At 40.2% G+C, this 11,845-nt stretch overlaps 1 protein-coding gene across 8 annotated transcripts in view; it reads right to left on the minus strand.

Moving 5' to 3' along the window:
* dgkb (diacylglycerol kinase, beta) overlaps nt 1–11,845 on the minus strand; it is a 67,532-nt gene that overhangs the window by 9,827 nt on the left and 45,860 nt on the right. For all 8 annotated transcript variants that reach the window (XM_035672383.1, XM_035672379.1, XM_035672381.1 and 5 more), the window contains 2 exons: nt 3,755–3,845; nt 2,633–2,828 (listed from right to left, as the gene is read on the minus strand). In XM_035672383.1, the coding sequence (XP_035528276.1) occupies nt 2,633–2,828; nt 3,755–3,845 (287 nt within the window). The remainder of the gene's footprint in view (nt 1–2,632; nt 2,829–3,754; nt 3,846–11,845) is intronic.

Below are 11,845 nucleotides of genomic sequence, written 5' to 3' on the forward strand. Positions count from 1 at the left end.
CACACACACACACACACAGATGCAACCACACACACAAAATAATCCCTGCCAACAGTTTGATCTGTGCGTTGTGCCCCCTCTGGGTTAATGCACTCCTGTGTTTACCTCTAAATACGCAGTTCTCTTGATCTGACAAGTTAGGCTGCTCACCTTGAGGGCACCTTTCACAAGGGCATTCACACACAAACACACACACACACACACACACACACACATCAATAAACAGACACAAATGGGCACAAACACACAGAGACGTAGAGGCACACAAATACACGCTCCCCACTCAAACTAAGTGCCTTCCCGGGTTCAGACGGTAGCTTTTTTTAAACCCCAAACACCAAATTGATTGATTTTTATTCAGGGATTAATGGAGTGTTCATCGCAGCAAGGCTGGGCCTTAAATTGATCAACTATCTCCCTCACAGTCTGCCCTCCTCTGTGCCACACTGTACCTCCATCTGACAGTCACATTATCACATTAGGGAAGTTATAAGCATCCAAACAAGCAACTGTACTTCTTATAAGATTGTCTATGTTTCGTTTGGGTTGATTATTTTAGGAGTGAGCTGTTTTTTCTTCCTTTTTTCAACTTCCTCACCACCCCTGCCGTCATTTACAATAATTTCTCAAGTTTTCCAACGACACAAAACACTTTTTAAAGTCACAAGTACAGTAAATGCTGTTACTGTAAATTAGGGACAAATTTGCTATGTTTTAATAAGCAACGGCTACTGAAATCCACAAGAAACAAAAAACTGAATCAGAAAAAAAAATGAATAAAGCTTCATAGACAGCTTCACAGAGATCTGTTTTTTTCCACCAGTCATGTTCTGACCGGTGAAGTCTCATAAGGGATCACCGGCAGCCATGTCTGGAGATCTTCACTGACTCGCCATGTTTCAAGCCCGACACTGATTGTAACATCCACTTCATCCCCAAGTACAAACACACCTTCTCACCATGAAACCTAAAAACATACTGTGCATCACCTGAACAGGCAGGAGTTAGACATGATAGAAAATAACACAAAAACCAAACAAATCCAGAATTCATGGCAATAGTGAGGAGAAAAAGAGATTCTTGAGGAGTTGGAAATAGTCCTGTCCTGTTATGGTGATTACCATTTTGCATCAGTATCAGATAAATATAATAGAGACGACAACCAGTAATGAGATATGTTGAATTCTTCAATTGATCAAGAAAAAAAAAACCTAAACCTGAACATTTCACAAGAAATGAAGTGAATCAATGAAGTCTATCCTATCTTTCCTTATCCACATACTATATAACAAAAGATGCACTCGTATCTCTGTGAGGCTGAACTTTGAGGTGCTATATGAGCTAAATGCTATCATCACTATGCTAAAATGCTCACAATGTCAATGCTAACATGTTAGCTACCTGTAATTCAGTACTTTTCCATGGTGATACCTTTACATATTGGAGTGGAATACTTCTTCTACTACAGTTTTCTGGATGCTTTTTTCCTTTTCCTAATACATCCAAGTGGCTTACGCCATTTCCCAAGTTGCAACTGACTCACAGAGCAACTATCTCATTCTGCTTCGTTCATTCATATATTCCCATTGACGGGCTTTCTTTTGACGTAAATGGATTCAGGGGTATGCCAGGCATCCCCCTAAGTCCAGTCCTATTAACTGAGCCGGTCCACTGGAGCTTACACAGACCATTAATACGCAAGTGACAGTTCCAAACAGTGACATGATTGTACCTCTTCTTTGCAAACAAAACCTGCTAGCTATGATTCACCTTGTCATCGGTGAAATATTCATGCACTCTGGAAAAGTTTGGTCTAAAGTTTAGTCTTTAATCCATCTGATAGCAGCAAGGACACAGGCTGTCCTGTATCTGATGTGGGCTTCAGGGGAAAGAACCTCCTACACTGTGAAGCCTATTTAATGTACAGTATTATTGTCCAATAAAGCAAACCCAAACTATCATTTACAGTATATGCAGGGCTTTGCAGATGCTGTTGATGATTCACCAATTACCTCACCATGTTGACTTTATGACTCTTTAAAATCTAAATCTTTACAAGATTTTGTGTTTAAAATGAGCCTACTAACAGCTCTGTATAGGGCTGATTATACAGAGATGCATGGCTAGAAATGTGTTGCCAACAAAACCGGGCCTGGTTTCTAGCACAAGCACAAGTAGGCTCCATTAATTCACCACTTCCTTCCTGTTTTGATGCATCGTACTATGCCGGTAAATAGGTTAGCTAGCTGGTTAACTGTTGGACTGTGCGAGAACTACGGAGCAGGGGTGTACTGAAGGGTAAACTCAAGTAAACTTAGTTATCCACCTCTTTAAAATGAAGAAAGAATTTACTCATCTAGAGCTCAACATCTGCTTGAATCACTATTTTCTGTTATATTTGATCGTCTGGTAGCACACGTAGCACCGTTGGACAAGCGCACTAGCTGTTTTTCCCATCTCCAAGGCGTTGTTGATACACAATGTGTCTAGTCCCATGTCGCTAGCGTGGCTAAAAAACACATCTTGTAATGGTATATTTCATGGATTTGATAGTTTACTGCAGACAACCCTGCAGACAACAGTAATAAAAAGCAAAAAATAAATGTATTAATTTGTATGCAGTCATTGTTACCTTGAACTGCAAACATGAGCTCTTTGGGGTCGAGCACTGGCGTCCTCTTGTCTTGGCTCTTTTTCCCCCCCTTGCGGTTACCCCTCCTCTTCTTGCTCTCACCCCAAAGGTTAGAGCCGCCGTGCATGCTGGGAATGTTGAGAATGGCGATGCCTTCCAAAGAGATGCTGCTGAGGTCCAGAGTAACACCATCACACTTTAAGAAAGGAGAAAGAAACCGATGGAAAAGACAAAATTCATCAAAATGAAACATAAATCTGTATCTCTGTTAAAGCCTGAGTCTGATTTTTGTTGTCTGAGCCTAGGCCTGTCTCTGAACCCGTCTCTCTGTTTGAGCCGGGGCCTGTCTTTGAACCCATCTCTCTGTTTGAGCTGACACTTACCCTGTTTCTCTTTCTGAAACTGAGCCTGATTCTGTGGCTCTGTCTACGCCTGAGCCTGTGTCCATTAATCCGTGTCTCTGAATGAGTCTTAGCCCAAACCTCTCTGTCTGATCCTGAACCTGGTTTTAGAAGCACCATTCCTGCCAATTTGATCTCTTCTGTCAGGCCAGTAATACTCTACATTTTATACCAATATGACTCTTCCTACCTGCTCTCCTCCAGTCCTGTGGGTGCTTAACAAGCACTAATTAATAAAGACCTCTGCACTGTGTGGATGGCTCTTAGAAGGGGGAAGATGAACTGTATAGATGGCATCTTCATTATCACTCAATATTACACACAGCAGGGTCATGTAGGGCTAATTACCTTTGTGTTGAACTGAGGTTCAGTGAGAAGCGGGTGGGAAGGTGCACAGATAGCCTTCACACATCAACACTTTGTCTGGTTCAATTAGAAACTAGTATACATTTGTGCTATTTATGGAACAAGTCATGACCAGAATATTTTTAAGAGACACCATTATTTTTACCTGAGTACATTTATGTGCTTTAAGTGGTTTAATCAAATACTCCTGATAATATAAAGAATGTATGACTGCTTGGAATTCACATAAAAGAGTTGATAAAAGGATGATTCACAAAAGCAGTGACTTTCAAAAATCTTTTCCTTTGCCTTTGTGTCTTGACCGTTTTCCTTTTCTAAAGGGCTTTAAAAACAGAAAATACCTGGTTTGATTTACCTCAACCTCCAGAAAGTCGTGGAGCTTCTTACATGTGGCCGAAAAGGTCTCCGAAGTGCCGAACTCAAAGTACCACAGCTTATTCTTTGTTCTGAAAGAAACAAGACAACAGGAACTGCAAAGGGACCAAGAAAAGAGGAAACATAGGAGTGTTTTCCCCCCACATCAAAATCTGAAGCTTGTACAGTCATAGCATCTCTTCTCTGTCTATAGTCCCCTGTATGCTGAGCTTATGAAAAAGAAAAAGACCGCTCTGTAAAGGTGTACTTGTGTTTGATTTGTGCTTGAAAAAGGATCTTCTAAACTCCACAGGAAATATACCTCTAATGTTTACCGCTGACCAAAATCACACAGTCATTAATCTCTAGAGAATGCATAATGTGGCTCATTAATCACATATTGAAGCATAATGATGAATCTAAAGCCAGCTAGGGAGGCATCTGAGGGAGCACATGGGGTGGCCAGTGGGTACCCATGCCCAACATTAAGGCCCAGTGAGGGGTGTAAGAGGGTAATCTACCTGCCCCTGCAATTAACAGAGGACTGGGGTGCTGCTCCCCGGGCTTCCTTCAGCACACACTCCCATTGTTAAGGCTGATGATCAATGACCTCGAAGGGGTGAGTCACCATCTGTCCACATAGTGCTATGGTTTATTATATTCTCTCATGATTAAATGAATAAAAAGTCCTTTTCAATTGGACTATTGATTATTTGTTATCCTCCTTTTATTGTATTTTATGTTTTTATTTATGTCACATAACAATAACAATCTGCATAGTCTTTAAATGCCATTAATCATGCAAACAGATGTCTTACAGCACAAACTAGACCTTAAACACTGGAAATAATTCATGGTCAATTGAAGGGGAAATACCATATTCAACAAATATTAAAGAGGAGCTGATTTAACATTTCTTCCAGCATGAGGTTATTCTTTCTTTTCCAATTAGGTGAACGAATTGGAAATATTTTTTACTTGCACATGCACAGATTAAGGTCACTAAGTGTAGTTACGGGTTACATTTTCCTGTTAATATGATTTTCAGTGGCCAGTTGATTACAATGCCAGTTAAAACTAAGGTAGCAGCACCAGTCAGTGTCCCTTTTAAAGAGAATTGGTTGATTTATCAAGAGTAAGAACATGGCTTCCCCTCGGCTGCCAAAACAAGACCATAGATGGCCATAAATGTCCAATAAAACAGATTTTGCAATTGCCTTGGCCCCAAGTGCCCTAAGTGCCATCTATCCATATGCAGGAGCAACTCAATCCAGGAGACTAAAAAAGGCTGTTCTTAAGTCGCTGGTATCATTTTCAGCAGGGCCTGTCGCTGCTGTGAAAGGAGCCACGACCACAGGCAATCGCTCACCAAGTGCAGTTCAGGTTGACGGACCAATTTGGCGAGTGGTAAATACATCAGCACCAACATTACAAGGATAGGCTAGTGTCGCTTCAAATTTAATAAGAAAGTGATCTGACACCATGGATGTGACAGGAGAAGCAGTCAGAGCAGAAACCTTGATCCTGTGTGATAGGATCAAGTCAAGGCTGTTACCACTGGAGTAAGTAGGTTCATGTACGAACTTGGGGGCTTTACATAGAATGTGGAAGGCCTTATTCAGGTGAGCATTGAAATCAACAATAAATAAAATTTTATCAGAATGACTAGCAAGGTCCGAGATAAAGTCTAAAAGTTGTGAATAAGGACCAGGTGGACTACAGAGTACCACAATATTAAACAATCTGAGTCTGCTTCCCTGGACAAAGCAATTAATAGTAGATGGAGTTGGTTTTAATACAAGAGCAATGCACTACTTAAAGTCAAACTTGTCTATATAGGTGGCTTTCATTGTGATCTCTGACTGCTTCAGCGTTTTGTTAAAGCTACTGGTGCTGTGTGTCTGGGTTCCCTCAGATTAAAATTAGCCTCTATGTTGGAAGTTCTGGTTCCAGGTAGGGTAAAAATCAAGATTTATGTTACTGCATTGCCTATTTCTCAACTTAAATTGTTTCAGAAACATATTTTAGTGTACTGTTAACTGTAATACAAGAACATGTGGCTTGGCTTGGCTAGGTTCTGAGTTATGCTAAAAGGGCATCAACAGACACTAACATCGCTTTGAGTAATATGATCTGGACTTGTGGCGTCATGGCATCCCGCACATCACAAAAAGGATTTTCATCTTTCCGAGAAAACAACAACAACATGCAATTTATCTCAAAGCTTCAAGGACAGAAAAAAACGACAACAGTGCTGACACGCAGAACTGAATACAGTAAAAAATGGCCTTCTCCTAGCTGGAATCAAAGCGCTACAAGAGGGACGTATTAGTATAAGAAGAGTAACAATCACTGAATTATTGATTTCCTCATTAGGACTTTTGTCAGGACCATTTAGCCACTTTATAAATGAGCTTTCATTAGGGTACTTGCAAGGTAGCCCAACTCACAGTTGATTTATAATGTGCAACATGGTCAATAGAAGAGGGATGGGAGCAGAGGGAGGTGGGAAGAGGCAGGAGGGCGACAGGGCCATGCTGTGAGGCTTTCCACAACAACACATCCTTACATCTCCCCCAGCATCATCATCATCATCATCATCATCATCATCATCATCATCAGTTCAGTAGTCCCAACACATGAACACAAGCCTGGGCAATTTTGCAAATAAACAAATGAAGGCGGCTACTTTGAAAATCATATTCAAAACTATTGGTTGGTGATTGAGACAATAAAGCCAGGTACAGTACAGGCAGTGTAATTGGATGCCTTTGTTGTTGCCTTGTTGAAGCTGGTTTTATGGTACATTCAAGAGCCTGAAGCCGTGTTTAAACAGAACGCAAAGCAAGTTTTGAAGGTGACACGGCTGCATACAAAGACAATGGAAAGAAAAGACATGAATTCTCTCTAGGATCCGAGGGGAAGACGCTTCTGCACAAGCAAAACTATTTCAGCGTTATAGTACAAAGAGACAGGAGGAAAGAAGAAACATACATATATCAGCTATCATAAACACAGATATACTCCTCACACACATACATTTTTGGCAAGAAGGTTGCTACATGCAGCTAAAGTCTGGAACAAATTTGAATGATTGTGGAAAAAAATAAAAATAAACACACTACATAGTCAAACGGTCAAAATTGCACAAATAAATCAAGTAATAAAGTGAAAGGTTTGCTTTGCATTCAGTCTGAAAGAGGAAGTGCATCAATTTTACACATTAAAGCCAGATTACAGTTTTGGGGAGTACTACTACAAACAAGGAAATAGTTGTAACATCTTTTGTGGCTGGTGCATAAGTTTAAAAATGAAAATAATGTGAGGGGGTGGATTTAGAAAGAAGTCAGCTCACCAGACTTCAGTAGCTTCATCTCTGCTCGAGGCTAGAGGCTCAAGGCTAAATTAGTTGCTGCTAGCACAACACACCTCTAACTGAACTGTAGGTTGCTGGGTTGCATTTTGGGTAATGTAGGCACCAGGTGTGGAATATAAAAAGAAGTTATCTCTGGTTCGGTTGTGTCAATTATGATTCTCTTTTTAAAACAGGCCAACTGGAGTCTGTTATAAGAGTGCAATGCTACATAGAGGGAGGCACTTTAGCCACACACCAGGGATTGGTCCAAACTGCTATATCTTTCACATGGTGAGTTTACCTGAAAGAATTATCATCATCAGAAAGCTAGGCTACATTGACTACAAAGTAACAGAAATCTCTGGGTTTTTTATTTTTTTACAGTGCAGCAGAATCAAACTGCACTTGGGACAACTGGACCAGGAAACTAAAGAACACTGTAAGAACAGATACAGTAAGAGACAACATCTGAGCATCCTGTCAATTCCCACCACTTAACCTAACAAGCGCACCATGGCAACAAATCACCTCATGTCCCTGTTCATTAGGTAATTAGGAGCATCTCATTGCCTAGATCGGATTGTCGTTTGTTATCTGCCGACCGATGCTAAACACTGGACTCCTCTGACAGACTGACTGTGAGGAGCGTCTTCAACAGTGGCCAGCGTGTCCTAGGATTAATAGGGAGTCCATTTGAGTAAGATGATACTTTTAAGGTAGATTAAGACTGCTTTACTTTATGGTAAGTGCAATAAAAAAGTTCACAAAAAGTGAACATAAAGTGCCCATTTCCTTAAACTGTTGGCTGACTTTAAGCTCCTGCATCCTCCCAGGACATCTTAGAAGTTCATTCATTATATTTCCCCGTGGGAGCGATTTGTGTTTTCAGGAAACAAACTGTGTGTAGCAGGTTTACAATTCTCAGAGTAGCCACAAGTCCTCTGCTGTGATTTTACCTACAGTGTATCAATGCAAAGTGTACTGCAATAATAACTTTAGCGGTGTGCAAGTGAGATCAGCTGTAGTCACAGCTGGCATACCAAAAGAAAACAATGGCTCAGGTTTCCAGAGCTTCTGAGGTGTCATTTATTTGCACAAACAAATCATAAAACAATACTGAAAGAAGGGGACATATACAAACTGTGCGGCTGAGAGAAAAGACCAACACAAAGGGCTTTAGAAAAACTAATGCCAAGATAACAAGTAGAAAAAAGAGGGAGGTGAGCTGAGCAACAGAAAGACAAATGTAGCACCAACAGCCTGAATCTGAACAATATACACTCATGCTCATCAACCCTCTGCTGACTGGTCACCATATTAAAGGATGTCAGAGGCGATAAGCTTCAGTGTAGCATCGCTGTCCTGAGGCCACAGCACCTTTAGATGCACTTTCCACCGGCCACACTGAACGCCAGGCACAGAGCCATTGATTTTTCCCCCACTGTGACACTTAATCTAACCCACGATGATCTACGACCTTATTTTCACACTAATTTCTTCTTGATCAGAGGTGATAAATATCGCATTGACATAACCAACTCTTTGTGCATTGCATCAATGCACTGTTTTGTTTAACATGACATCGCCTGGAGCGCTCCGACTCCGACTGGCAGCTTGAGAAATGACCCGAGTTGCATCGTCTTGCCTTCAGAGATGCAGCAAGCAGTTTGAAAAATGTATTTCTTTGTGTTGCACTGCAATGATTCCTAGATTGCTGTTTTTTTTAAAACTAAACCACTGATACCAGTAAAAGATATCTAGCACCGTTAATAAGAAGATAACTGAACTGCTAAAATAACACAGCAGTAAACTGATAAGCCTGACACCTAAAATATTTTTCTTTTTCCCAAATTTTAGTTTTGCAAACAAAGCTAAGCGGAAGCAGAAATAGTGTCACTGCTGATTTAAACCTCAACAGGCAGAGCCAAACAACTACCGTTTTTAATGGTAACCACTGTGAAACACAGTCCCTAACATTTCAGGCCCACCTTTTTTTAAACTAATGCAATTTCCAATGTCCATGTTGTCGCTGCAGCCAGAGACGTTCCACTGCAGTCCTAACCGGTGCACCAATATCCGACGGAGGCGTGACTGGTGGACATTGTCTCTTTGTCCACTCCACAGTCTTTACACAGCAGGTCTATTTTTGGCAGCTTTCATCTTTGAAGAGTTACATTCCCTTCCTAATGTGTATAAACGTCTATATTTATTGACAGTTGATTTAATCTTACATTTAGCCTTCATTAGTTATTGATTTATTTACATAGTTAAACTTGTTTTTCTTGTTAGTTTACGTCACTTCTCTTACGTCTGTGAAGCTGGTTCTCCTGCTAATATTTGCTATTCAGGACATTCATCCATCTATCCATTAGCTATGCCCGCTTATACTTGAACACCACAGTGGTCTACCACATTGATCATAGAGGAGCTGCAAAAGTGTATCCAGTAGTCTTGTAAAACACAGTAATTGCCACCAAAACCACTCCAATATTGGGAACATGGCTGCTCAAAAACAGGCTGCATGCTCCTCTAGAGAGGGGAACTTTGGCAAATACATTCATGAAAATCTGACATCATGTTATGTTTCAGCAGTAAAAGTTGGTGTAAGTGCTGATGAGATCATGTGAAAAAAGTTAATGATAAGAGATAATATAACCAACTTTAATGCTTAGTGCCTTACATTTAAGCTTAACTTTATCATTAATAACTGCTGGTTCAACTCACGTAATAGTGGAAAGGTTTCTGTTACTGAATTTTAAAGGGTATTCCTGTAATTGAATTAAACATTTCACCATGTGTGTTGAACAACTAACAGCTACAGTAATTTAAACACATAATCATATTTGTGATGCTGTTTCACCCTGGAACCATTCATTTTGGGAACTGCAATGAACTTAAAGCAATGCTGCTAATTAATGATTTCATATTGTTTACAAGACTTCAGGTGTTTTAGCAATGTGGTGTGACACCTCCAGCAACACGGGAGGAGAAGTCAACAAGGAGAAGTTATTTTGATTTTAGTCTGTTAGTTTCTACAATGAGAGAGCAGTTGAGTCCGGTATTATTCTCCATTAGCTTTTCAGAGTTGTCCCGTAATAGTAGCCTGTAGTTGTCAATTATGGAAATGCTCCCACCTTGGCTCTACAATTTAATTCAAAGCAGCATGTAATGTGATGAGCACTAATGGGAAGGTTTAGTAGTTTAAATTCAGCTGCAACCACAAATGTCATCACTTTTTACGGATAAAACAATAATGTTTTGAAGATACCCCTCAAGCCTCAAAGCTTCTGAGTGGGCAGGCTTACATTGATTATCTTTGATTGACAGCTGAGCTTGCAGGGGTATACAATATAAACGAGCTTACAAGTCAACGAGTGTAAGCAGTGATGTTGGACCACAACATTAATTTAGACATTTGCAGGCAAGTTTTAAGCTGTTTCATGGCCATAGCTGCCTAGCTAATTAGCATTTTAGCGGTGTACTTTTCCACTGTGGATGTTTGTTGGCTAGCACATTCAGCAAGCCAAGGTGCAACACAAGACTTTAGCGATGAACGTGTTCAAAGTTCAGTTTCAGTCTGATGCATTCACTGACATCTCTCTGATCTCTCTGAGTAAGAGGACGCTCTCTTACTGTCCTGCAGCCAAAATCAAGGGGAGAGAAGCTCTGAGGTGGTAAAAATGTTGACACACTTATTTAAAATGCCTTCAGTCAGGACTGTGGGCTCACTCACGAAAGGTTTTACGAACAGGTGTGAGACCTTTTTTTACCCAGATACAGGCTGACCTGTATCTTGGTGGTGGTTGATACACATCCTGAGAGGAAGACACGACTCAGGACTGGAAAAAGAAGTTCCAGCTCCCCTCAATGTTTTTAAAAAACACCTCCCACTTTATTGTGTCACTCCCTCTTCTGAAACAAACCCTATTCTGTTACAAATAAGTCTTATATCAAATAATTTGACTGGCTTTACACAAACAACTTCTCTGACCATGTAGACCAGGGGTCTCAAACTGCTGGCTGGGGGGCCATTACTGGCCCTTCATTCCCCTCCCATTGGACCCCGACATGATGTTAAAAGTATAATGTAATCTGGCCCATGAGATTATTATTTTTTTTAAATAATTTCATATCAATTTAAACTACTCCTTCATACTATTAAAATAAAAACACAATTATATTTTTAAAAATGTAATTTATTTGGTGCAAAATAAAGGCAAAGGTCAAAGGTGCCAGCAAATGTGTGCAAACGGTTGATAAGCCGATCTGATGATATAAAAATATACAGAAAATGCAGGGTTTTTTTGTTAAATATTTTTGTATTTTCTTGTAATACTTGAACGCTGAAGTGGCCAACCGATGAAAGAATAATACCAGCAGTGGCCCCAAGAAAATTTCATTTTGAGACCCCTGACATAGACAGAGAAGCAATAGCACTCTGACTAGTACTTGCACAGGCAGGGGGTGCTGCCTGCAGTCAAAACACATGTACATTTCTCCCTTAAGTTACTGATTTTATTTAAAACGTGATCTTTTATCATATTATGCAGATATGTAGATGTCAGGGAGCCACAATGATCACTGTAAATAATATTGATCATCAGTTTGTTTATCAGGTTAAAACTAAATTAATCATATGATATTTTTCATATTGCTCAGCCCTTCTTCTTTATGTGTAGAGTCTTGTGTATGTTAGTTCACTTGAGTTTATGTGTTTGTGTCTGTGTCTGTGTGTGT

Source organism: Morone saxatilis, unplaced genomic scaffold (assembly GCF_004916995.1).
Source record: "Morone saxatilis isolate NCDOM2014 unplaced genomic scaffold, NCSU_SB_2.0 Contig24, whole genome shotgun sequence".
In the NCBI taxonomy this organism is placed as follows: Eukaryota; Metazoa; Chordata; class Actinopteri; family Moronidae; genus Morone; species Morone saxatilis.